Source organism: Salvelinus sp. IW2-2015, linkage group LG34 (assembly GCF_002910315.2).
Source record: "Salvelinus sp. IW2-2015 linkage group LG34, ASM291031v2, whole genome shotgun sequence".
Classification (NCBI taxonomy): domain Eukaryota; kingdom Metazoa; phylum Chordata; class Actinopteri; order Salmoniformes; family Salmonidae; genus Salvelinus; species Salvelinus sp. IW2-2015.
In genome coordinates this window covers 5,397,315-5,425,277 of record NC_036873.1, presented here as the reverse complement: position 1 = coordinate 5,425,277, position 27,963 = coordinate 5,397,315, and the positions used below count along the sequence as shown (strand labels likewise).

At 46.0% G+C, this 27,963-nt stretch overlaps 3 protein-coding genes across 3 annotated transcripts in view; all 3 read left to right on the top strand.

Annotated features, from left to right (window-relative positions):
- Positions 1-17,073, top strand: part of LOC111958333 (sorbin and SH3 domain-containing protein 2) — a 47,024-nt gene extending 29,951 nt beyond the window's left edge. Inside the window, 9 exon segments of the mRNA XM_070437167.1 lie at positions 955-2,787; positions 4,105-4,187; positions 4,652-4,749; positions 5,523-5,637; positions 7,342-7,470; positions 7,618-7,818; positions 12,014-12,051; positions 12,489-12,595; positions 14,096-17,073. Of these exon segments, the coding sequence (XP_070293268.1) occupies positions 955-2,787; positions 4,105-4,187; positions 4,652-4,749; positions 5,523-5,637; positions 7,342-7,470; positions 7,618-7,818; positions 12,014-12,051; positions 12,489-12,595; positions 14,096-14,157 (2,666 nt within the window). The 3' untranslated portion in view covers positions 14,158-17,073.
- LOC139023635 (histone-lysine N-methyltransferase 2D-like) lies at positions 7,825-10,859 on the top strand. Its single transcript, XM_070437142.1, has 3 exons — positions 7,825-10,061; positions 10,423-10,504; positions 10,600-10,859. The coding sequence occupies exons 1-3, from the start codon at positions 8,961-8,963 to the stop codon at positions 10,857-10,859; spliced, it is 1,443 nt and encodes a 480-aa protein (XP_070293243.1). The 5' UTR covers positions 7,825-8,960.
- A 1,276-nt stretch (positions 17,074-18,349) lies between the features above and the next one.
- The window catches only part of LOC111958510 (PDZ and LIM domain protein 3), a 36,734-nt gene continuing 27,120 nt past the window's right edge, over positions 18,350-27,963 (top strand). Inside the window, exons 1-4 of the mRNA XM_023979766.2 lie at positions 18,350-18,952; positions 22,856-23,007; positions 23,871-23,955; positions 24,211-24,398. Of these exons, the coding sequence (XP_023835534.1) occupies positions 18,752-18,952; positions 22,856-23,007; positions 23,871-23,955; positions 24,211-24,398 (626 nt within the window). The 5' untranslated portion in view covers positions 18,350-18,751. The remainder of the gene's footprint in view (positions 18,953-22,855; positions 23,008-23,870; positions 23,956-24,210; positions 24,399-27,963) is intronic.

Genomic DNA, 27,963 nt, shown 5'->3' with positions numbered 1-27,963 from the left:
ATCCGGAGCTGGAGCAAAAATGTGAACCCCCCCCCCGCAGGGATCCCCCCCCTCAGGAATGGATTGGGAAATAAAGTCTGTGTGGCTGTCTAATTCCGTTCATTATGTTCAACAGGTTTTGTCAAGTTCGGCAACAGAAAAATTAGCAGAACTGTTTTGTCATTTTTTTGTACATCTGTTTCTGTTGCGATGTACACGGACAAAACATTAAGAACACCTTGCTAATATTGAGTTGCAGCCCCCTTTTGTCCTCCGAAAAGCCTCAATTCGTCGTGGGCATGGACTCTACAAGGTGTCGAAAGCGTTCCACAGGGATGCTGGCCCGTGTTGACTCCAATGGTTCCCACAGTCAAGTTGTCTGCRTGTCCTCTGGGTGGTGAACCATTCTTGATACACACGGGAAACTGTTRAATGTGAAAAACCCAGCAGCGTTGCAGTGTCTTGCCCATTCACCCTCTGCATGGCACACATACACAATCCATGTCTCAAGGCTTAAAAATCCTTCTTTAACCTGTTTCCTCCCCTTCATCYACMMTGATTGAAGTGGATTTAACAAGTGACGTCAATAAGGGATCATAGCTTTCACCTGGATTCACCTGGATCAGTCATAGAAAGAGCAGGTGTTCTTAATGTTTTGTGCACTGTGTACAGTATATCGTGAAAAGGATGTGAGWTGTGTATTGTAAATCCCCCCGTCTCTCTCTCCACCATTGTGCTTTGTGATTGGCACAATGGAACTGATGTTCAAGTGCTCTGTTTTAGCCTCTCTCTCGTTCTCACCCTCTCCACCATTGCATGATGAAGGCTACAGTATGTTCAAGTGCTCTGTTATAGCGTATATTTCTCCCTCTCTATTTCTTTATCTCTATTCCTCTCACTTTCTTTGCGGTTAATATCCTCTCCTCCTCTTTTCCCCTCTACCACGCTGCTCTGGTTTATGGGATCGTCTGAAAGGTGGGGACGCGTGCGACATGACCTGCTCCCCCCGTTTGAGCTCTTCCCCGGGCCCGTACCTCCGCTCCCCTCTCTCCCCCGTGCCCTCCAACCTCGCCCACCGTCGCCACGGCGACGATGCAAACCCGGGGGCCGCCTCCGCGCCCCTCAAGCGCATCGCCTGCTTCAAGAATGGCTGGCAGACGCGGCGGCAGGACTCCGAGACATGGAGCAGCGCCGAAGACGCGCCGCCCTCGCCCGCAAAGCTGAGGTCGCGTAGCTGTGACAACCTGCTCAACGACGGGCACCCGGGCGGGCACAAGGCTACCCGTTCGGAGAGCGCCGGGTCACTGGTATTCGACAACCCATTGGGGCAAACCGCATCGTCCTCTACCCGCTCCTTGCCTCGCCCGCACCGGCGACGTGCCCACGACGCGCCAGGCTTCCTGAAGCTCTACCGCAAGATGCACCACATCGACCGCGCCCAGCTGCTGCCCTCTGACGTCATCCGCTCGGTCCGTGCCCGCATCCTGGAGCTGGAGCGCCAGCCGCACCTCTTCCCCCGAAAACTCTCCCCCTGGGGGCCGTCGTGGGGCCTGGAGGTCCCTCGCGATACGGTGCCAACGCGCATCTCCACATACGAGCAACTCATCCAGAAGTCCAAGTCCATGCCCGACTTGGGAGATAGCGAGGTCCCGTCTGGCACAACCACGCCCGGCGGGTCATCGTCCCGCGCCAGTAGTAGTGGGGGAGGAGGCGGCGGGGGCAGGGAGACACCCGGGTACCCCAAACGCCGTTTCTCCATTGAGTCTCTGCTAGAAGAGGACATTAACAACGGGAATGGGAACGGGACGTCCCATCACGCTCACCAGGGGGCGAGGAGCCCGCCCGAGGGTCAGCCCCGCCTCGCCCTGGACTCCCACGATTTCCCCGACCCCCTCGTTTATCGACGGGCCGCTGTCCCGGGGGCCGAGTACTCTGAGTCTGAGCAGGATGCAGCCGCCTCGGACCTCAGTGACTTTGTCCAAGTCGAAGGATCCTCCTTCTGCAGCGAGAGTGACTTCGACCACTGCTCGCTCACCTCGTCAGTCGAGAGCTTCTACGGTCCCTCCTCCCACCACCACCTTCGCCACCACCACAGCCACCACAACCCCAGTCATCAGTCTCTCGGTCAGGGTCAGGGCTACCAGCACCGTCACCTCATCAGTTCGTGTAAAGGACGCTGCCCGGCCTCCAACACCCGCTTCACCACCATGCTGCGCCACGAGCGGGAGCGGGCCCGTCAGGATCTCCGGCAGAAACCCCCCCAGACACAGCAAACCAGACACGGGGGAAGGGGAGGGAACGGAGGGGACCACCATGCTCTACCCCCCTCGTCCCAAGCAGCCCAAACCCAGCAGGGGATGTCCAAGCTGGCCTTCCTCGTCAGTCCCGTGCCTTTCCGGAGGAAAAAGGGTGATTCTCCACCCACTTCGAGAAGAAGTAGTGGAGGTCGAAGTACCAGGCCCAAGTCTAAAGAAGCCGTCTATGAAGCTTTGGATGCGGCCTTGAGGGATATCTACGAACACATCCAAGCGGAGCGAGGCCGGAGCGGCGCTAGGCTACCAGACGATGGCATCCTTCGGAGGCTACTGGCTGAGATCCTCCCGGATGTGCCCGAGAGGAGCTCCTCGTTACGGGGGCAGAGGGGGAGCCGCAAGGGGGGTCCCTCGAACGCCTCGTACCCCGACGGGAGTCCAAACGTGTACGGCTTGTCGCCGCGGCTACAGTCGCCGCTAAGTGCCTGTTACAGTCGTCATACCGACGCCTCCAATAATGACAACTATGGAGAGGAGCCAGGCAACGGCAATGCAGGTGGAGCATACACACACACACACAGTACACACACACACACAGTACACACACACAGTACACACACACAGTACACACACCAGCCCTCAGTCCCTCTCCCTCCTCAACTCCCCCAGTACTGCCTGCCTGTGACCACCTCCCTCCTACCAGTCACTGTGCTCCAGCAATGGGCCAATGAACAGAGCTGAGGTTAAAGAAGCCCTGTTCCTATTGGCTCATCCTCAAGACACCCAGGGACCGCATGCTTCCTCTTCATTCCCTTATATGGTTAAATGATTTTGTTGTTGACTGTATTTGGTTCCCTATTATTTAGAGATGTATCGGTCCATCCATGACTAGGTTTGGTTGTGTTATTGTTGGCGTATATCTTTTTTTGCTGTATTGTTTCCCTCCCCTTTGTTACGTGCCTTGTTACGGTGAACCACTTGTATTTATGATTTTGTTATGGATGGTTTATCAATTGGATTGAAATATTTTTTAAATGTACAGTGAGCTCAAAGTATTGGGACAGTGGCACCATTTTTGCTGTTTGTCAGACCATGTGTGTTTGTCAGACCATGAGACATCCCGATATGGACGATTTATCAATTGGATAATTATATTTTTGGAATGTCCAGTGATTTCTAAGTATTGGGACAGTGACAAATTAGCAAAATTGTCACTGTCCCAATACTTCTGGAGCTCACTGTATGTGCTTGCTGGTATAAATGACTTATCCTTCTGTTCTCTTCTGTTCAAATGTTCTGTTCCGGTTTTGTGACGTGCATGCTTTTCCTTTCAATCATACTGTGCTACACTATCCAAACCATGTGTTTACCCCGAAATGGAAATAAAATGCATTTTCATTCATTCATTATTTGATTTAGTCATTTCCTGCCCGACACTCATTTCCTGGATGACGTCACTACCCTGAATGATACCATCACCCATTACGTATACCAACGTGGTTTACTCGGGGAGGCCGCAACGCTACAGAACGCTAAGACACAGAATATATTGAATAGAGCGGACATTCCTCTTTTAATCGTGGAGAATAGACACTCGTGTCAGCTCTATAGTGTTGCATGTCCACCTGCGCATTTCACCCTTCTGAATCCTCCCATGGGAAATGTGACGAATAGAGCCAACATGATATTCTGCATAAAAGACCATCATGTCAGTTTCTGCACAATACATTTCTATCTGAGCATGCTGTAGYGGTTTCGCCCTTCTGAACGTGCCTCCTGGCGTCGCTGTGCATGTGTCGTCCCATCGCCATGGTAACACTGTTTTGTTGACCGTGACGATAACCCCTGACCCCTGTGCTGTTCCCCCTCACAGAGCAGGATGCCTCCAGGGGGTACAACACAACCACCAGCGACGGGGGAGGGGGGCAGACCAGACGAGCCACCCCGGACAGAGAGGTAGCCAGAACTTTGATTTTCCAGACTAACTTTGAGGCCCCAATAGCCGAGTGATAAATGAGACTTGGAAGTATAGCATCGCGAGACTAGCTAAACCCGTACATCCCAGTGTTTCCCATAGATTATTTATTTTCCGGGCACATTAAATCTGCAACATTTTCAATTGAAGCCACATTCTTTTAGGTGGGGTCCAAAGAGCTAGACACCCCGTCTATTCAATTCTAGGGGAAACACTGGTACTCCTATTTAGAAGATGTATTGTATTTTTAACACGCTATTACACTACTGGCCCAAAGGGGTGGTTTTCTTCTCTACCTAGTTGTTGATTGATTCAATAAGAATTGTTTCACTGTCCTGATGAGCTTTACATGTCAACATAATTGTATCATATCTGGTAACACAAGACTGCTCTCTCCCCTTTCTCTATATACCTCCCTCCCTCTCTCTCATCTCCATCTTCATAGGTCTCCCATAAGCAGATGACCCAACTCATTCTCTTCTCTCTCCTCCATCAGAAACAGCCTGCCAGAGCTATATATGACTTTAAGGCACAGACTGCTAAGTGAGTAGAGCGGCTGAACGCAATGAGGAGATACGGGGACCGTGGCGTGTGCTGCACTGGTTTGGAAGCATGTAGGCCGRGCACGCGCTTAAAACAGACAGTCCGCTTTTCTTTGAGGGGGCCAAAGTTAACCTCAGTTATGGGCAATAACCTCATATTCGTTATCTCCAGCCCATTCCAGTGTCTACAAGTGAAAATTGGGATCAAAAAGATAAATTGGTTTTCTAGGACTCTACCTCATATTTTATTTACTACGTAATGTAGAAAATTGCTTTGTTCACACACTGTACTATAGACACTGGTATGGTGCAGTGGGTAATTAATTTTAGGTTAAAAAGCAGTGACTTGCTTACCTTCACATCCGCCTGCTTAATCATTTCCCGACCTTGAAAGGCATGCATGGACGAGTGTTGCTGCCATTGCTCTTCATACTAAAATGGTGCTTGGCTAGTCTCTTAGACATCCAGCTTGCCTCCCACAATGTTCCGGCTTAATACCCTTAGAGTTTGGGCTCGAGACTAGTTCCTGGCTGGTTAACAATGTCACATTGACGATTCCATATGACTCAATGCGTGTACCCTTATAACACAGTGCTGCCAACGCCTGGGTTTTTGGGCTTAATTCCTGCGTGGGCCACATATAATCAATACATGTCATTGTAAAGCAATTTCAATAGAGATCCTTTTGGTTCAGGACTATGCTTCATCTGGGAAACCGGCCCATAGAGACAGGTGTTTGGGGTTTTAAGAAGCATCTTGTGACCRTTGTTTCAGAGAGCTGACGTTCAAGAAGGGCGACGCGGTSAACATCATCAGACAGATCGACAGCAACTGGTACGAGGGAGAGCACCGCGGACGACTGGGCATCTTCCCCATCTCCTACATAGAGGTAGAGCACATTGAGTGTGTGTGGGGTGAAAGGGAAGTGGGATACCTAGTCAACTGAATGCATTCAACCCGAAATGTCTTCCGCATTTAACCCWACCCCTCTGAATCAGCTGAGTTGTTGTTGTTGGGGGGTTAACAGCCTTGCTCAAGGCAGATTTTTCCACCTTGCCGTCTCTGGGGATTTGAACCAGTGACCTTTCGGTTACTGGCCCAACTCTCTTTAACCTATAATATAATTTCATGAAATCACAAGTCCAATACAGTAAATGAAAGATAAACATCTTGTGAATCTAGCCAACATGTCCGATTTTTTAAATGTTTTACAGCGAAAACACAACATATATTTATGTTAGCTCACCACAATAGCCCAACACACAACGTAATTCTTTCACCGTAAAGATAGCTTTCACAAAACCCACAAATAGAGATAAAATTAATCACTAACCTTTGAACAACTTCATCAGAAGACAGTCTTATGACATCATGTTATACAATACATTTATGTTTTGTTCGAAAATGTGCATATTTATAGCTACAAATCGTGGTTTTACATTGCCGCCATGGTCACAAATGGCACCAAAATGTCCGGAGAAATTTTAGACAGCCACGTAATCTAACTCATCATAAACTTTGCTGAAAAATACATGGTGCACATATAATTAAAGATACACTGGTTCTTAATGCAACCGCTGTGTTAGATTTAAAAAAAATAATAACTTTAGTAAAAAGCACAGCATGCAATAATCTGAGACAGCGCTCAGCCATTCTCCGCCATGTTGGAGTCCAAAGAGTCCACAAAATTACGAAATAACATCATAAATATTCCCTTACCTTTGATGAACTTTCATCAGAATGCAGTGCCAGGAATCCTAGTTCCAATAAATCGTTGTTTTGTTTTAGAATGTCCATTTCTTCTGTCGAATTAGCAACTTTGGCTAGCATGGTGTAGCTCACGTGTCCATGAAGATTTTATGCATGAACGAAAAATTCAAAAAGTGATAATAAAAGTCGAATAAACTGGTCAAACTCAGTTGAGAATCCATCTTTAGGATGTTTTTCACAAATATATCCAATAAGACGGAGCATTTCTTCGTGTCTACCTAACGCATTGCAGACAAAGATATGACAAGCCCTAAGTGCGTAGCCAAATACTGCCAATATGGCTGACCTCTCACTCCAACGACTCTCATCCGGTCCCAGAGAAGGCTAGACACTTCATTCCACGTTCTACTGCCTGTTGACATCTAGTGGAAGGCGTATGAAGTGCATACAGATCCATAAWTACAAGACAATTGAATAGGCGAAGCCTTTCACAGAGACCCATTTCAGAATTTTCACTTCCTGTTTGGAAGTTTGCCTGCCAAATGAGTTCTGTTTTACTCACAGATATAATTCAAACAGTTTTAGAAACTTCAGAGTGTTTTCTATCCAATAGTAATAATAATATGCATATCATATGATCTAGGACAGAGTACGAGGCCGTTTAAATTGGGCACAATTTTATCCAGAAGTGAAAAGGGCGCCCCCTATTTCCAAGAGGTTAACAGCTGGGCTACCTGTCGCCCACCTGTGTGTGTGTGTGTGTTTCAGATGATAATGATTGTGTGTGTGTTATCACCCAGTTTGCAGTTTAATTGATAACTTCTCTGACCTATGCTTTCCCCGCGCTTTCTCCAAACACACACACACACACACACACACACAGAAGATGGCGTTGCCAGAGAAGCAGCAGCCGATTAGGCCTCCTCCACCAGCACACGTCAGAGAGATCGGGGAGGGGGTGGCCCGGTACAACTTCAACGCTGACACTAACGTGGAGCTGTCCCTCCGCAAGGTGAGGAGTGTGTGTGTGTGTGCGTGTTGGTGCATGATTCAATGCGCATGTCTGTTCACTGAAGTGTCTCAAATTCCCGTGTGCGTTGATGTGCACATATATTTGTGCGTCTGTCCGTGTGTGTTCACCTGCGTATACAATCTGCAGGGTGAGCGGGTAGTCTTGCTGAGACAGGTGGACCAGAACTGGTACGAGGGGAAGATCCCAGACACCACCAAGCAGGGCATYTTCCCCGTGGCCTACATAGACATCGTCAAACGCTCGCCATCCAAGAGCCCCGCCCCCTCCCACCACCCAGACCCACAYGGCTACCCCAGCAACAGGACACAGGGCTCCAYGCCCGCCAAGGTAGGGACAGAAGAAGAAGAATGATTTTATTAGTCCAGAAAAGACTGGAAATGTTGTCTTCTGCTCCAGTATACAATACACACATTAGGCTGAAGCAGAGGGGAGCCACAGTGCAGCGCCCAATGAGCAGGTCACTTGTTACAGTATTTAGTCACCAGTGGAGGCTGGTGAAAGGGAGGATGGCTCATGGTAATGGCTGGAACAGGTGTTTGATAGGGTTCTGTTCTACCTATTACAATGAGCCCGTCCTCTGATTTTCAAAGTTACTCCAGCCACGTGTTATCTGGTGCAGGGTGAAGTTGCCCTTTAGACGCTGATCTTGGGTCAGTTTTGCATTTCTCCCACTAATGGTTAAGGTTAGGATTGGGGGAGGGGAAGCTAGATCTGTAACAGATCCTAGATCTGTAACTAGTGTTATACACTTCCAAACACTAWTCAGCCACCGTTGGGACACGCCTCAGGGGAGGGCCCAAGCTGGAGTAAGCCAATTGTGACCGTGTGTTTTGGCAGATTTGAATTCTGTTGTTTTTTTATGTCCGCGAGCAACAAGTTGCCCCACTGTGTATGATGATGTCATATCGCTGAAGCCACCTTTAAGTCTGAATCAATCAACCCCCCAAAATATATACAAAGCTCTTTTTCCATCAGCAGTTGTCACAGTGCATTAAAGATACCCAGCCTAAAACTCCAAAGAGCRAGCAAGTCTTGTCACTTGCACCGTGTCCTCTTTCTGGACGTTGTGTAAAGCTTTTCCTAAGCGCTGTAAATGTGTTAGGGATCCTACTACCTCCCCTTTAAGAAAGCTACATATGTACCATGCCATCTCAAGTAGCTGTCGACATGCTGTGGCTTAAAGGTGAAGTCATGTCCACCCAAAAGGGATAGCATCACAATGCTAATTGGGATATTGAGTGTGGATTACAGTTCCTCCTTGTCCACAGACTGCTTTCACGGTAAGGAAACAAATACCTAAATATGGCAAATCTCCGTACTCTCCCTTTAACGGAGAGGCTTTCACACAAGTGGACCCAGACGCATGTAGAACATTTTGAGCCTGGTGAAATATGTGTATGTGCTAGAGAATGAAATGAGATGGAGAGAGGGTACTGTTGGGTTTGGATGGCAGGGGAGAATGAGTGTGGATGAGTTTGTGTGCATCTCCTCTTTCCCTCAGTCCCTCACACCTTCTCCACTCCTGGTGTGTAAGTTTCCTCTTTTATACCCCTTCTCTCTCTCTCTCTCTCTCTCTCTCTCTCCCTCCGGAGCCATTCGACAGCTCTCCCACCCCCCCTTCCCTCCATCACCACCACAATCCTCCTCGCTCCACGCCCCCCTCACCCAACACCCCTCCTCCTGTGAAGACCCAGCGTCTGCAGGCCGTCACCGGCGATTGGCTTGCCCTCGGCCCCCCCTCCTCCAATAGCCCCGTACCACCTACGCCGTACCCCATCCCCCCGAGCCGCCTCCCTTTCCTGGAAGCTCAAGAACGGAGGGCCAGCCCTCCCGCGCCGCCAAAACGAGGGCTCACCCCTCCGCCCCGAAACGCATCGAGTCGTCTCGCTGCCTCCATCCCGGCTGTCAAGCAGTGGCTGTTTGACTTAGACTCCCCCCCCTCAGCCCCTCCTTTCTCTCCGCCCCCTCCTCCTGACTCCTCCTCTCCCTCCGCCTCCCCCGTGCCCGACACCTTCCTGGGATACCTCGAAGAGAGGGGCCTGAGAGACAGTGAAGAGAACGAACCACTGTCCCTAGCAGGCAGAGGGGGGTTCTTCTGCGCTGAACCCGAGCCGGCGGACACGCACGCAGATTTGTTGCCATGGTACAGGTCAAGTGCTCAGCCAGTATCCCTAGAACTAGAAACAGAACCCCCGTCTCTTCAGGAGCAAGTGGAAGATCCCTATGATCAGTTGTTGTCTATGATCCTGGATCAGCCCATGTGTGACGAAGACGGRGGGGAGGTTCTCAGGCCGGCCGTGRAACCCCCGCACGTGGCACTGACCAACGAATCACAGAGCAGCGTTAGGCTCGAGACGGAGTTTCATAGGCCCGTGACTACACAGCCCATGTCCATCACGCAGGACAGCCAATCAAAAAGGGTGAATAGGAGGACRGCGGGTTCTCAGAGGCCGATGACATTGTACATTGAGGAAGGGGAGGAAGCTATAGGAGGGGAAGAAGAAGAGGAGGAGGAGGAAGAAGACGACTGTGGTACTATAACTGTCCACAGAGAGGGACTGAAAACAGAGGTAGCGCATGAAGTGTGGACCAGGTTTCAGACTCCGTTGAAGCATACGCACATGCTTGCTAACACCTAACCCGAGCCAATTCCAAGCAGTTTTACACAGTTTGATAATATATTTAAGATGTACTTATTATGATTAAAAAGACCTGGTTAACCAGGGCTTGGATATATGGAGGCTTTTCAGTCATGAATTGAAATGGAATTGACCCTAAACCCCTGTAGTTTCACATCTTGCCTTTTCTGGCTCATGTTTACTTGATTATGCAGAATAATGCTTCAATAATGAACCTCCATTTTGGAATGGTGATTCAGCTCGAGGTTTGAYGCTGGGTGTGATTGGTATCACATTTTCCTTCCCTTCCCAGGCTGATGTCTATCCTTCCCGCTGTCACAGCACTTTGTGCAGCCCGGCACAGTTAGAGCCCATCACCCTCCTCCCTCCCCCCTGTCTCTTATACACATCTAGATGTGTATAAGAGACAGCTCCTACACTGTCCCGTCTTTCTCCCCCTCCCCCAATCCCCCTCTCCTCCTCGCCACAGATTGTGCCACCCTGCTCTCCTCCCCCCACTTCCCTCATCTCTACCTCTCACCTCTCCTCTCCTTCACCCTCCTCTCCACTTCTCACCTCTCCGCCTCCCACCACCTCACCCCTCCCTACCTCCCACCCATCCTCTACTCCTCCTCCCCCCACTTCTCCCACCCCTCTCTCTTCCTCCCTTTTGGCCTCACATCAGCCCATCCCACCCCTGGTCTCCCCTGCTCCCCCCCATCCCTCTCCTCCGACCTCCCCCATCCCTGACGCACAACAGGCGCTCCCTTCCTCCCCTCCCCTCTCTTCTCCTCCCCCTTCCTCTCCCTCCCCTCCACTCGTACCTTTTCCAGAGCCTAGGTCTCCTAAGATCAAGGTAAAAGACACTGCAGGTGCTCATATTGTGCTACAACAACTTATAAGAAACGCTAACTCAAATGAACCCTGATGGACTGTGTGTGTGTGTTGTGCCCTAATACATTTTTATGAATCACCTGTTGGACCAGTGAAGTGTGTGTGCGGCTGTGTGATAACACTGCGTAAATTAGCAGCATGTTGGACGTCTGGTTGCAGATGCCCATGTGCTCCGTGTTAATATGAGAGAGTGCCAGTGTGTACCTAGGTGAGCTTCTTTTAGATGTATTGTGTGTAGCCTATAAGAGGTGTATAAATCACCTATACTGTATAAACGGTGTATGCCTTTGTATGCATGGGAAGACAGCCCTTGCCTACAGCATGAGTGCTCAGGAGTTTGCAACCAAATTGTCTTTGTGTCAAATGACAACGTATTCCCTATATAATGCACTAACCTTTACCTTTTGTAACAAAAAATGCCGCATTATATAGGGAACAGGGTGTCCTTTGGGACAATACCAGTGATTCTCTGTGGTCAAAATGGCTGCTCTTGTTCTTTCTGAAAATGGAGGCTGACAGCTGTCTGTCTTGTTGTTGTTGTTGTTGTCGCATTTCTGGTTCTTTCAGCCTCCTTTTAAGCACGACCTCCTCGCGGTCGACGGTAAACCCCCCCGTAGCCCCGTCGCGACCCGAAGGTCCTGTCTGTCGCCTGTTAGAGGTCGAAGGGTAGGGGCGTGACACTAGCAGCTGTGCATTGTGGGGAATGTAGTCTTTGTTCTCTAATAATACCCTGTTGGTTACCCCTGGATTTCAGTGCATGATATTGTTTGACCACATTGTAGTGCATTTGTTTCTTTGTGGGGGATTGAACATTGAGATTGGGTGTGTTTTTTTGTTAAGGAGTGGATTTGGGGGTTTATTTGATTCTGTTCTCATCTGAAAGGGGAATGGAGCCAAATGATAAGTGTGCCTCTCAAAGCAGTGGATTTATATCAACACCATCAACTGTTTGTCACGCTGTACTTATTTCTCTCTCTCTCTCTCTCTCTCTCTCTCTCTCTCTGTCTCAGAGGTTTGTGCAGGATTCGCTCCATGGTGGAGGAGACCTGTAAGTAACAGTAGAATCTCAATCCTTGACACAACAATACTATTCTTATCATAGGACTGTAGCAAAGTGGGTTATGTTTCCATGGTTGTGGCCCCATCGGTCGTTCTTGTAATCATCAATATCTTCAGCAACATCATCTCAGATGTTCTACGTTACATTTATTTCATTTGAGCATAGCCCCCTTATCACTTGTACAATCAACATTATCATCAACATACATTTTACCTGACACTCTCTTATTCAGAGCACTTAGAGTTAAGTGCCCTTCTCAAGGGCACATTTTCCACCTAGTCGTCTCTGGGATTCGAACCAGCGACCTTTCGGTTACTGGTCCAATTAACCGCTAGGCTACCTGCCGACATCAACATTGATCTTATCACAAAGCTATAGCGGTGTGGGCCACGTTTCTCACACAGCCCTGGTTGTGTCCCCCCCAGGTTCCAGGCCCTGTACAACTATCTGCCCCGTAACGAGGACGAGCTGGAGCTGAAGGAGGGGGACGTCGTGGACGTCATGGAGAAGTGCGACGACGGCTGGTTTGTCGGTAAGAGAGGAGAATAAGTACTTCACCTTTTYCTCACAGGATCGCAGTACTTGGTTGTTGAAAAGCAAAGCTGTTGTTATCTATCCAGTCATGACAGAAGATCGGAAATAGTTTCACGGTTAAGGAGGATCGAAGGGTGCATTTTTGGAGACCAACGCTCTGGTAGGCTGTAGTAGAGGGTTCTTCAACCCTGTTCCTAGAGAGCTACCCTCCTGTAGGTTTTTTTGCTCCAACCCCAGTTGTGACTAACCTGATTCATCTCATCAACCAGCTAATTATTAGAATCAGGTGTGCTAGAYTAGGATTGGAGTGAACCTAGAGGACGGTAGCTCTGCAGGAACAGGGTTGGAGAGCCCTGCAGTTAGTAGATTTGCAGCAGTGGATACTGAATCGCATTTATGTTCAACTCGTACCCCACTCTCACCAGTAGGTGGTGCTCGWGTTCCTTGTGTGATCTACTGCCTGTGCCCTGAGTACAACACRCGTCAGCTCCATCCTGAAACAACCGCTAGCCTATAGGCACTTAGGGCGTACATCTCAAAGACTTTGATAAGGATAAGAAATGTGGTAATAGTCTGATAGACAAGCAGGAATTTCTGCCACATTACTTAGATCTATGCAGTCCTCTCAGATTTACAAATGCCTAGGAGCTATGGGGAAGTGCCTAGGGAGTAGGGGCTAGGGGAAGTGTCTAGGGGCTAGGGGGAGTGCCTAGGGGCTAGGGGAAGTGCCTAGGGGCTAGGGGAAGTGCCTAGGGTTTAGGGGCTAGGGGAAGTGACTAGGGGCTAGGGAAAGTGCCTAGGGGCTAGGGGAAGTGCCTAGGGTTTAGGGGCTAGGGGAAGTGACTCGGGGCTAGGGGAAGTGCCTAGGGAGTAAGAGTTGTTTCAGAACAGGGCCTTCCTCTCCCACTCTGAAATGTCCACTTAAYCCATTTTGACCACTCAGCATGATACCAAACGGGGATATTACCASTAAAGACTGGTTGCACTGAGAATGAATTTGACCCCTCACTTCTAGGTCCTTGTATTTCCTTCCTTCCTCAAAGTCCAGCCATGTTGCAATGGGATTTTTAAGGGGCCTCTGTGAAATCTTGCCAATTAGCTCGACGAGATCTTTCATTTCCTGATTACATTGCAGTCTGGTAGGAATGCTGCTAACTAGACAGRCAGCTTCTGAAAAATAAACTTTGGTTTGAATGTGGTCTTGGGTTTATTTTAACGGTGCAGGGAATCATTTGTGTTTTTTGCAATATTTGAATACACTATTTAATACAGCAATTATTTGGATAGTTCCCTCTGCGTAGAAGAACCACTGAAATTCTAGAATCAATCACTTCGAGTGGGCTACAGTATGTAAACGGACACATTTCATTGTTGATTATTATTAGCCTTTATTAAACACATTCTCTTTTACAATTACGACCTATAAGGATGTTTTAACGTCACCGTGGGTGTCTACATAGTGGAAAATTGGCATCTCTGTTTTTGTGTTTTTGCAAAGGGACTTCCCGACGGAGCAAGCAGTTTGGAACCTTTCCAGGAAACTACGTCAAGAAACTATAATGAAGAATCCGATCCACCCCCACACCCTCCTTACTTGGACCCTTCCATCTCTAGCACAACCCATATTGGACACAACCAMACCGGAGTAAAGTTGCTCCCAGACACTGATTTGGGTCAGTTTTGCACTTTCCCCACCAATGGTTAAGGTTAAGATTTGGGGGAGGTGGAGCTGACCCTAGGATGACCCCACTAYGTCGGGTCATCCAAGAAGCCTTGCCCAAGCATGTGTGACAATGTCACAACAAATATTTTGTTTTAGCTCTAACTAGCCAACTCTAAAGGAGACTATTCCACTAATTAAACAATTATTTTATAAATGATCGAGAAGCGGTAGAAGGGATCCATACTTTTGAATTCCTGTCACCTCAGATACTGAAGGAATGGTAGCCAARCAAGATGGCCACCTTTAAGTGTTGACATCTGCTCTTATTTGATTTATTAGATATATTTTAACCCATTGATAAGTTGATTGTGTAACATTCAGAAAGGTCAAATATGGTAAAGATAAGAGTTAAAGATGCCAAGTAAACTGCCACTCAGGATTGCCTTGACGTCATCATGTCAGCCATCTTGGTTTTGGACATGTTTTTTTCCCCCTTTTTCCTCAGTGTTAAATCAATACAGAGACCCCCCCCCCCCCTTAAGTGTATTATCTGTAATAGGGGGGCAGGTTGGTATTTTCAGAGCAGTATATTGTCATAGGACATTGCAACACATTTCAATGTTTAATCCTTTGGCAAATGCTCTTATCCACAGCAACTTTCAATAAGCAACATGAAACAACCACAGCGTTATTAGTAAAAAATCTTCTTCATAAATGTTATACACCAACACAGGAACACTCACCTATTTCCCCCAGTGAAAATGATGACGCTGTCTAATGCACGATGCCCAAAGTGTTGCTGGGTACCACGGGATAGGGTAAGAAATGTTTGGAGGCAAATGCATTGATATTGAAAGCGTATAAATATATTTGCAGAGCCTTCTATTTGCACCGGAAGGCTCTGGATATCTGCCCTCTATGGGCCTACAGTCAATTCCAGTTTCTCATTATAGTGTTTGCGAACTCCTATACGAGTTATTTCAAATGTGGAAGTGGAAATATTTAATTTTTAGCCCTTCTGTTTGAACAATTACAGTACATTTTGTACTTTAGATGGGAAATAATATTTATAGATTTGGGATTTTATTGATCGGTGGACTTGGCGTTTTATCCTTTTTCTCACTTGAAATGTATGAGTACGCTACGGATTTTACAAGTGAGAGCTACATTGGATTGTCGATAGGGCTTTAGGAGTTTGATACCGTTGGAAAAACATATGCAAGAGCAACCCGTTTTCCCACTTTTCTTGTATGTAAAGATATTTATAATGGGAAAAGTATTGAATATTGAGAGGACGTCATTTAGATGTCTCCGTCCATAAATATAACTCTGGATAGAGCAACATAAGTTTCTCAGCTTACTTTGTGTTCTTTCTTCTAGTGGAAGTGGCCTAAGGTAAAGTGTGCTTTTGGCTAATTTCAACCACAGCAAATCCCCTTAGYCTAAATTTGTTCCCAGTCAAGTCTGACATTTACTTTTGTCAATATACAACAAACCTTCAGGTGTCGACAATAACACAACCCTCCTTTTTGAAATGGTGTTATTTTATTCTATGACGAGGTTTTCTTTTTAAGATCGCTGTTGAATACTGTATTAGGAATTACATAGCTAATGTTGTCGCCACATTCATTGCCTTTGTCCAAATGGGATGTTTTACTATACTCTAATATAATCAGATAAGCGGCGTAATTTGAATTATACAGTTATCTTCCTGGAGTAGTTTTTTTCTCTAGATAATTCTGACGGTGACCTTTTTACTGTCCGGAATGAATGAAACGATTAGTGTCAATGCAATAGCTTGTAACAATGTATTTGAATAACATTTGTTAGGCATACTTTTTGTGTTAAATGAATGTGATTTTAAGAATTTATTTTGCCTTTTTTTTCGTGTGTAATTGAGTATCTATTCACATAGGAAGGACACTGACCGCAGAACAATTGTTTAAGCACCTTAATATGTAATTACTTTATTTTTGGTTTCTGTCTTTGGTTGGTTTTGTTGTCGTTTATTTTTCTCACCATCCCCTTTTCATTCACACTTCCCTGGGTCGTGTTCATTAGGGACCAAACAGAAGAAAACTGACTACCTGGACATGTCCGATAAGAAATGCAAATGTTYGTGTTCWGTTGCAAACGTTTCCCGTTGCTATCMCTAATGAACACGACCCTGGCATGTGAGAGCACTGCGTGTCTGTTGGTGCTGTTTTTTGTACGTCTTTTGTATGGAGCTGTAAATCGATGACATGATCCACTGCTTTATAAACTCTTATTTTCTCACCCACCATCCGTTTGGGTTGCCTTTTCTCTTCTCACTTTTTCACACCACCTTTTCCTACATCCACCTCAATCGCCCCAAACAGCCATACAGTATGCAAAAAAAAAACTGAAAGAAAACATTTATAGTGTGTTACACTACTTTAAGGTGCTCTTTATGAAGGGTACCTTGTCGTGTTACCAGGGATACCCGCTCTGGAGAACAAAATGGAGTATAAGGGAATGTACGTTACCCATAATTGATTAAGGATAGAATGTAATGTTTTAAATATTTCTAGTCTGCCTTTGCTACCACTTTCGGGGACTTTAAAGGTTTTGGACTGAAGACGTGGACTTTTGGAGGATCCCCGTCTCACATTGGAGTTGTTTATATTGAATCAGAAATGGGGGGCTACAAGTGCAGAATCTTAGCTTTGTCCAAATGTGAACTCAAGTGGATGACATTGCAATGACATTCTTATTACAAGTCTTTCTACAAGTCTTTCTTCTTTCATTTACGATTTCTTTCGTACTATATTCCTAATAAATTCTGCCTGATACTTTCTGTATTTTTCTCTCTTTGGAAAGTCTGATAACAGGCGGACTCCTTTTCTCACTGGTGTGACAACATGGTTATACGGTAGTTAAGTTCTGGTGTGGTCCACGTAGGAATGACTGTATGCAATTAAGCTGTATGTATAAAAAAAAWAAACATTTGCCCCAGGATACTTCAACTGGTGACTAGCAGGGAGGATGAAGACAAAGGAGCCCTCTGTTGCTGGGTAAATCTGAAAGATTTATTGACGGGACAAACAAACAAAAGGGCTTATGTTTCGGCATAAATCGTCTCCATCGGAGCCTTTTGTTTAAGCTGGGCTGTAGCGCGTTTGGGTATRCCTKTTTWCTATTGGTAAACTGTGTSTATATTYCAGGAAAGGTTAAAGTTCACGCTGCTCCAATATGTTTTGGACTGTATTGTTGGACYAAGACAATTTCAAGTATTCTATGTGAAGTAGGTACGTATCTGGAGACGTGTGTGTGTGTACACTCCTTCTACAGACACACACCATCCCAGACATCCTTTATTTGTSTAGGAGTCAGCTCCTTCCTAAAACCTGCCCCCATGGCAACTGTACAAACAAACCCGGACTGATACGTCTTGAGGAAGGTATGTTAGCCGTTTCAGGAGATCGACACCGAAGGGAGAATGAACGACTTTAATGTCATCCTAATTGGGCTTATTAAAAAAAAGAAAGAAATGGCCATCCATTGTTTTGATTGGCTTTCTTCCTCCCCATACACATTATGGAAACAGACTTCATGCACAGAGGGAAGGCTGACAACTTGATAATAGGTTAGCTTGTCTTGCTTCAATGCTTACTGTGCATTTACATTGTTGTCATGCATATATACACATAAGAACTGCTTGTGTTTTGACGGATGACTTAATTGCATTAGATATTTTTGTAACGGTTCCTGTGAGGAGTGCGAGAGATGAAGAAAAATTGCCTCCATTAATGGTTATGTAAACACCTCTAACCTCGTTTCTGTTAAACWCTCACGAGAGCGAGTGTGTGAGTGAAACGTTAAGAACTGAATGGAGATTGGTTCGTGTCCAGATCACACAAACAGAAAAAATAACGAGAGATCTCAAATTAAATGAAGAGCGMGAAAGAGAGGCGGGAGGAGAGCTCTGGGCCCGCTAAAGATCAATAGGTCCTGGAATGCTGCTGCGCCTGGGGGACCTCCAGGGCCTGCGCGAGGAGCTGCGCCTGCAGACCAAATAAGGGCAGGAGCAGCCGGACAAGAGCGTCAGCCAGAGTGCGGAGTGGGGCCCCAGTCAGGCTCCGAGGCAACCCGGGGACGAGGAGAGACGAGTGGGCTGCACGCTCAGACACTGGCCTACCTCCACTCTTCCCCTGGATGTTCACAGGTGGAGCAAGAGAGCGAGACRATGCTGGAGAAGGATGACGCTACATGAGTTGGCTGAGTTCAAGCATAACAGGTACAGTATCATGTTCAGAAAGAGCGAAAGAGCTGCTACGCCTGAGAAGGAGGGGGAGAGAGAAAGTGATAGAGAGCGAGACCAAACAGAAGTAAAGGAACACGGGAGTAAGTGTCGCCAGGAAAAAGAGTGAGAGGGAGAACTGCCTCTGGTCCTGAGTCGGGGCCAATGACTTCACTCAGGGGGTGGGGTCCCCCCCCCACCACCACCCCTCCGCTAGTTTAAAAGGGTACATGAGTAAGTCGTCCCGCTGCTCTGTTTCTGAGAACCCGGCTGTGTTTGGGACACACACCAGTGTACTTCCAGYTACAGGAACAGAGACAAGGGACAAAGAGGGGGACATGCCACTGGACATTGTCCTAAATGGCCCGGCCCCGTGGGGGTTCCGACTGACCGGCGGCAAGGACTTCAACCAGCCCCTCACCATCTCCAGGGTAAGAGAGTGTACCTGATACTTTTAGACTTAAAAGACTGACAACGGGTGGGTGATTGTGTGTTTACAGTATGTTTTGCATGTGTGATGTATGTTCGAGCATCTTTGAGTGGGCCTGGTGCCAGGTGTTTGTGTGTGTGAGGAGGTGGCAGTAGTAGGGAGGTGTGTGTGTGTGTGTCTTCCTACACAGAACACAAATGGTCAGATATACTCAACCGTTCCACCATTGTATTCTGTGTGTAGGGGATTATGTTGATCCGCTCTGTCTTAGCCTATGGTGTGCGTGTGTCTCTCACCCCCCCCCATCCCCCCCTTCTCTCTCTTACTGCCGGCATACTTGGCTCACCTTCCCTTTAACCTCTTGTCTCAGTTAAATAGCTGTGCTAGGATGAGAAACAGCAGGGAAGAGCTCTGTGTATTCGACCAGACTGACCATAAGAGTAATACTGCCAAAAGTCTGCGTCCCAAATGGCAACATACAGTACGCACTACTTTTGACCCGGGCCCATAGAAATCTCGTCAATAGCAGTTCACCATAAAGGGAGTAGGAGACCATTTGGACACGCACAGTCTCAGCCATTCCCTAACAGCCCAGATACTTACAGTGAAAGACTACTGGATTGGGAATGTGTGTTTTGGGTTGTGATAAACCGTGATACAGCAGGGGTTTTTCTATATGGTGGAAGGCTGCGCGGCTGGGGGAACACACACACACACACACACACACACACACACACACACACACACACACACACACACACACCCGTGTTCCAGTAAATATCTGCAGCTTAGTTTGAAATAGCTGTTTGCATCATCTACTAGGACACACACACACACACACACAGCAGCTGAATGAACGCAGGCTGCTGGGAATGGGTTAATAGCTGGCGACCAAAGTGCAGTCTCCTGGGTAGGCATCTAGGTGGAGTTATTCAGAGAATGCCTGTCATTTAGCTCAAGTTAAGTCATTAAACTGTATGTGTGTGGGAGAGATCATCATGTTGTTTGTGTTAACATTGTGTGTTTGTTTGTATGTGTGTCTGTCTGTGTGGGAGTGTGTGTATATGTTGGAGTTTTGTATTTTAACGTTGGCAAGGTTGTGCGTGTGTGTAACCATAGGAGTATCAGTAATCCCTGTCGTGTATCTAAGTTTAGGCCTGGCACCAGGGCCGGGAGCTAAAAGAGTTACCGGTGAGATTTGTGAATCATCGGCCCCTAATGGCCACTACACACCTGTTGTGTGAGCAGAGAACCCGCAAGCTGATGAAGGGGAGGGAGGCTGGCGAGAGAGAGGGGCAAAAACCGGGGTCTCGGCCATGATGTCAGACAAGTGTTTATTATTAAACACCTTTTCAAAGGCACCGCAGGTAGCTGATGCCCCTAACCACAGATCTAGGGTCAGATTACCCTATCCCCAAGCCTAACCTTAACCATCAGGGGGATGAAGTACAATCTGACTCCATTCGTTGTGTTTCAATATTTCGCCTTGATTGATTTAAATCTCCTCATGTACCCTCGACCCTGTCCGTGTGTGCCTTTGTGTGTTCACGTATCCCTTCACCATCCACCCACTAGACAAGCTCTCATCACTTTACTCCTAACCTCTCACAAAGCAGTCGTTGATCGAAAGCTTCTTMAATCCTCTCTACGTGGTCTTATTAGCTCTCGTTCGAGGGGCTGYTCACTTGTAATGAGATTTAGCCACTGGCACATTCCTCTCGCTCGCAGAGCTTGAACCCCGACCTCGACCTCGACCTTGTCTCAGCCATGTCTTCCCAGGCCATTTTTTGTTTAAAAAAAAAAAAACATCCCCTTCTACAGTTGATTTTTGTTTCCAAGTGAAAGCGTAAACTAAACATTATTAATTGACGTCCATTGCCCGGTTCCAGTAAACGAGGGACTCCAGGACGTATGACGAGTGATGTTTAAATTAGCTGCGGTCGTGCATGTTTGGCTAGGACTGGAAGCTGACTAGGGAAGAAACTAGGGTTTTGTTTTCAGTAGTGTGTGTGTACCGCATAGCAAAACGAAAATGAAAATGAGGGCTTCTTATTGGACAAGTTGTGGTAGTAGCTCCCTGTTTCAAACCATTGCTTTCTCCCTGCTGAACACAACCCAGGGGTCCATCTATGCAGCCGCTCCCAATTCGTCTCCTAGCCCTCCTTTTGGCCCTAACCCATCAATGTYGGCAGATCTGAAGAGTCTGGATAGGTTCCAGTGTAGTGGAGGAGCTTCCACCATATTGATTTCACCTTACAGATCTGCAAACATTTAAAAAGGCCAAATGAAGGGTTAGGGAGCGATTTGGGACTGACTGTTGGAATGGATAGGAGAGTAGTAAAAATGATGCACGCCACAGGGAGATGCAGATGGTTGTCAAGGAAAATGCCAAAGTTTTTCAATCGTGTAAATCACTCATGTTCCCTCCACATCCCATGACTCTCTCATCCTGGGTTATTTATAGGCCCGTGATCCAAGCTTCAATGTAACGTCTCCCCTGTGAGGGCTACAACGTTGCATCTGTGGAGCCTAAAACGCAATATGGTTCTCTTYCACCGGAGAGGAAAACCCATCAGAGAGAGAGAGAGCGAATGAGAGAAAGAAATATTGCAAGGGGTGAGAGAGAGAGGGAGACACACAGAAAAGAGAGCATTTGAAGTAAATGGACGAAAAATAGGGAGTATTTGAAGTTAAAACCCTGGCTACTTTTGAGGTTTTAACTTCAATTGCTCTCTCGCTCTCTTTCTCTCTCTTTCTCTCTCTATATTTTTACGATTCTCTATCGTATGTTACTCGTTACAACTTATAAAACCCAATCATTTCCGCCCRGCTAGTGTCCGTATTCCATCTGTATACTGTCAATCGGCAGAACGAAACACGTGTTTACTTCGTCCACACAGAGAGATGGGGAAATAAACGGTTTGCACGAGCTCAAATACCAGCGAGGGCAAATGACTTTATACGCAGAGAGAGAGGTTTACCTCCTGACTTTATACACAGAGCGGTTTCAACCATGTACTCTGGAGGCCAGGACACTGTCAAGTAGACGGGCTACTAAAACAAACTGCAAACTCCCAGCAAATGTATATTTCAAATTCTGCAACAAAATCTACTTTTGAGTTGGCGTTTTGGTATTGCTTCTTAATTGGTATGAACATAAATAGCATATAGTTGGGTTGTTGTGCACAAAATTCAGCAACCCTATCAACATGTTGCCATAGGGTAATTTCATGGACAACCTTCTCCCAAATCTATATGCAACGTTGTGGCAACGAAGTGTTAGGAGGAAATGGAATCAATGCTTTTATTAGAGGTTCTATAGACCAGAAGTGCTTAAAGGTGGTCTACTTCACTAGAAGTGGGCCTACAGTTAACCTAACGTATCAATTAGGCCCAAAGAGGTTTGTTCAACTACAATCAGTCAGATAGATGATGAGATGGCGCTGATATAGAGCAGGCCATGTTTGTGTGACTACGAAACCACACAAAAATGGCACACAATTCTGCCTGGCTAATAGTAGATTACTAACAGCCACATACACCCGATCCTTACTGATCTCTCTCCGTCTCCTCTCTCCATCTCCTCTCTCTGTCTCCGTCTCTCTCTCTCTCTCTCTCTGAATGATCGGGTTTTATAAGTCGTACTGAGTTGTATATGGGAGAGAATCGTAAAAATATACCTTGGCAGCGGGTTCTCACTTCAAGCTCTATCTCTTTCCATCTCCCTCACTCTCAGTTCAGTTCACTTTCTAAGTATGAAAAGTGAAGACGTTTGCTTACTTCACCAAAGTAAATGAAGACAACACTAATAACAGCAACCATGATTAGAATAATTTGTGACAATGGAGTTAATAATGATCAATCTCATGTGTCCACCCTTCTCTTTCTCTCTCTCTCTGGGCAGATCACTCCGGGCAGTAAGGCGGCGGTGGCCAACCTGTGTCCTGGTGATGTCATCCTGGCCATCGAGGGCATCCCGGCGGAGGACATGATGCACTGTGAGGCCCAGAACAAGATCAAAGACGCCATCTACCAGCTCATCCTCACCGTCCAGAGGTCGGGGGTCACACTGTGGGACACTCGCATACAGATACAGACATGCATACGCGTACACACTCACCTGATACGTACACACACACTGGAGACATACACACACACACCCGCACGCACATTAACATACACACACACACTGACATGCACACATTGATGCCCACCCCACATACAGTCCTCTCACGTAAACACACACACTGACATGCACACACTTACACGCACAATTTAATACACAAACATCGCACATAAACGCACACACACTAATACTCACGTGCACACACAGTAATACTCTCACAAACACACATACACAAATACACACACGCCTCTCACATAAAAGCACACACCATTACAATAGAGACGTGTGTACAAACATCAGTGACACAATTGACTACCAATGATGTGAAACGAACTGTCACTGTTTGGGTGTATCCTATGACACACATAGCTAGTCAAACACACGTTCATGTTTGACTAACTACAGAACTTACTGTACTTGATGAATCCCAAGATCTCTTTAATACCACATAGAACGTTCCATCTTACGTAGAACGTTCCAGAGCTGGCAAACGACGATTTCATACCCAAGAACTCCAAGAAAGGAGCTCCACACACCCACACTCTCTAATACAGACACACTTCTACATACTCACACAAATACTCTTTCATACACACACACACACTTTTATACTGTTCACACACACACCAAAGGAAGTCTATGAAGTTGGGTTTGATTTATGAGTGCTCAGTGTACTGTGGCCCAGCTGCCATGTAAAACCGATGTTTGGTCTGTGGTCATAATCGTTTCACCTGCGGTCGAGGGAGTTGACAGTGAACTCTGTTTGATCATGACCTGTTTTTTTTGTTCCCAGACCAGAAACCAGGCTATGGTCGCCTCAAGTCACGGAAGACGGGAAAGCCAACCCGTTCAAAATCAACTTGGAGGCTGAGCAGCAGGTGAGAGAGAGAGATATCATGTGAATCTCATTAGGGGGGAGGAGAGACTGTGTGTGCGTGCTTATGTGTGTGTGTACCTGCATAGCTTGTATGTGTGTGTATTTGTTTGTTTTAGTTGTCAACATATTTTTGTGTCTACACCTGTTGGTGTTTGTATGCGTCAGAGAACATCACATAAGGCCTCCTTGTCTTTCTCTCTCTCTCTCTCTCTCTCTCTCTCTCTCTCTCTCTCTCTCTCTCTCTCTCTCCATTCAGGAGTTCAAACCCATTGGTACAGGTCACAACCGCAAGGCCCAGCCCTTTATAGCTGCAGCTAACATCGACGACCATCGTCAGGTGGTGAGCACAGCCTACAACACCCCCATAGGCCTCTACTCCTCAGGCAACATCCAGGACGCCATGCACGGACAGATGAGGGGCCTGGTCCAGGACAAGCCAGAGGGGTGAGTTGGCTGGCTGGGTTGGTGAGATGGTCGGTGGGTTGATGGGTGGGTGTCTGTCTGTCTGATTTCTATCTGTCGTCATGGTGACACCAGTATTGCTATATTAGCTTCCACTGTCTTCTTCTCTGATAGCTTCTGTTCATTTGTTTCTGCCAGAGTTTGGCTATTGTAGCTASCGCTGTTCTAAAACACATGTTAAATGCCAAGTCAAGGTACTTTAAATATATACAGTGCATTCGGAAAGTATTCAGACCCCTTGACTTTTTCCACATTTTGTTACGTTCCAGCCTTATTCTAAAATGGATTTCATAATTTTTTCCCCCTCATCAAACTACACACACTACCCCATAATGACAAAGCAAAAACAGGTTTTTAGAAATGTTTACAAATAAAAAACRGAAATATCTCATTTACATAAGTATTCCTTTACTCAGTACTTTGTTGAAGCACCTTGACAGCCTCGAGTCTTTTTGGGTATGACGCTACAAGCTTGGCACACCTGTACTTGGGGARTTTCTCCCATTCTTTTGTGCAGTTCCTCTCAAGCTCTGTCAGGTTGGATGGGGAGCGTCGCTGCACAGCTATTTTCAGGTCTCTCCAGAGATGTTCGATTGGGTTCAAGTCCGASCTTTGACTGGGCCACTCAAGGACATTCAGAGACTTGTCCCGAAGCCACCCCTGCGTTGTCTTGGTTGTGTGCTTGGGGTMATTGTCCTGTTGGAAGGTGAACCTTCGCCCCAGTCGGAGTCTGAAGCACTTGGAGCAGTTTTCATCAAGATCTTCTCTATACTTTGCTCCTGTACATCTTTGCCCCGTTATCCTGAATAAGTCTCCCCAGTCTGTGTGGCCTGCTTCTTTGAAAAACAGTCCCCACAGCATGATGCTGCATCACTGATGCCTTCACCGTATGCGATCGTTGCTCAGTGTTTTCCTTCTCCAGACGTTGACTACTTGGCCATGTCAGGTCAAAGTAGTTGTTTGAATTCTTTGGGTTGTCCATTCATTGACTAGTATGAATTCTCTTGTTCTTCTAGTGGTCTGGTAAGTCCTTATAGAGTCGACTCTTCCATATAGGCTGTATTGTGTTGGATGGCTCTGCATGAGGATGGGGTGTCTTGGTCTTCTAGAAGGTTTAGTCTTCAATCTCCACAGATTGGAACTCTGAGCTCATGTCAGTGAGTTGACCTATTCGGGTTCTTGGTAGCACCTCCCTGACAAAGGTTCCTTCTCAACAAATTGCTCTAGTTTGCTTGGGCACCAGCTCTCACGAAAGAGTCTTGTGTGGTGTTCAAACTTTTTTCCATGTCAGAAGGAGGCCACTGTGTTCCTTGGGTTGAGTACCTTCAATGCTTGCAGAACTTTGTTTTGGTACCCTTCCCAGATGTGTGCCTCGACCAGGATCCTGCTCCGGAGCTCTGATGAACCAATTCCTTTCACCTCATTGGCTTGGAGTTTTTTGCTCTGACATGCAATGTCAACTTTCGACTTTATATGGGACGTGTGTGCCTTTCCAAAATCTTGTCCAATCAATTTGAGTTATCCACAGGTGGAGTCCAATCAAGTTGTAGAAAACCAGCATGATCAATGGAAACAGGATGCACCTGAGCTCAATTTCGAGTCTCATAGCAAAGTGTCTGAATACTTATGTAAGTAAGGTATTGCTATTTTTATTTTAATACATTTGCAAAAAAAATCTAAAAACCTGTTTTCACTTTGTCATTATGTATTTGTCATTGTGTGTAGATTGATGAGGGGRAAATGTATTTGATCAATTTTAGWATAAGRCTGTAACGTAACAAAATGTGGGRAAAGTCAAGCGGTCTGAATTCTTTCAGAATGCAGTAATATATAAGTAATAAAGTGTAAAAAAAGAAATATWTGTATATTTTACACTTTATTGAGACAGTATGGAAATCAGAGGAGGATATAGGGAGTCTTGTATCCTCGTTTTTCAGTTCCCAGGAAGTCATGTGGATCTCATTAGCCTAGCTAGCAGATATATGGGGTGTCACCGCGGTGCATGTATTACCCAAGCACACAGGAATTACTTTTTCCCTGGCTTTAGCAGGAGCTGTTTCTGAGAGCCGATGACTCAAGTTTTATATTAAGTCCGCAAGCTAGATCCCTGCAGTGTTTCATTGAAGATCTAGATAACTTTTACGGACTCTCTGGACTAAAATCTAATTACGATAAGTGTACAATTTTACGTATTGGATCTTTAAATAAATACAACTTTTACATGACCCTGCAGTTTACCTATAAAATGGGCTGACAGTCAAGTAGACATACTTGGTATTCATATCACAAAATATATAAATGAGATCTCCACAATGAATTTCAATAGAAAACTGCAACCATGGAGAGGGAAATAACTGTCTATTTATGGGAAAAATGCACTGATTAACTCCTTAGTCTTATCTCAGTTTACTAGTTTACTTATGGCGCTGCCTACTCCTGATGATTCATTTTTCAAAACATATGAGCAAATAATATTTAGCTTTTTCTGGGATGCTAAACCAGACAAGRTKAAGCGTGCCTATCTATAAAATGAGTATGAACTGGCAGGGTTGAGATGATTAAATATAAAAGCACTAAACCTCTCTCTAAAAGCTTTACTTATCCAAAAGTTTAACTTTAACCCTAAATGGTTTAAGTAGATTACTAAGAAAAGCTCATCCATTGTTTAAAAATGACCTTTTTGCCTTTGTGCAGATTGCCATGTCTCATTTTTGTTTAATAAAAAATTCTTATTTTCCCCCCCAAACAAGCATTGCAAAGCTGGCTACAATTTCAATGTCATCCCCATGAAAAGATAGAACAAATATTWTGGCTGAACTCAGATGTACTGGTTGATAAAATACCTGTATTTATGGAAAAKATGTTTGAAAAGGGGATTTTGTTTTTAAATGATATTGTAAATTGGAGTGGTAGAGTTATCATAATTATATGGGAAGGTCTGCTCAATCCAAGATTACAACCAAATGATTACAGCATTACCCCAAAAATGGAGGAGGCAGGTGGCAGCGAGAGGAGGTAGGGAACTGGTCTGTCTGCCCAATATAAAGGATCAAAACTGGTGGAGGAATAAAAATAGCATAAATAGTAAAGTATACTAGTTTCATTTGAGGACCAGGATGTTGACAGCTGTGCCATACAGATTGGAAAATAGTTGGGAAGAGATTTTTGATGTATGGATTCTATGGTACAGGGTGTATGAGTTGATATATAAAAGGACGCAAGATTCAAGACTTCGTGCTTTTCAGCTAACATTATTGTACAGAATTCTTGCCACCAACAAAATGTTGAATATTTGGGACATACAATCATCRTAGCTCTGCAGATTTTGTTGTGAGGATACAGAATCAATAGACCATTTGTTTTGTTTTTGTTTTTGCGTGTTTCTGGTCTCAGGTTCAGGAATGGCTGAAARTGTGTAACATTGATYAAAAAWWWTCCCTAGAAATAGTATTGTTGGGAGACTGGGTCAGTCAATTACTAATATCTCAGTAAAAGTATTTATCTTCAACTCGCAATCTGTGGATTCTATTCGATTAGATAGATTCAA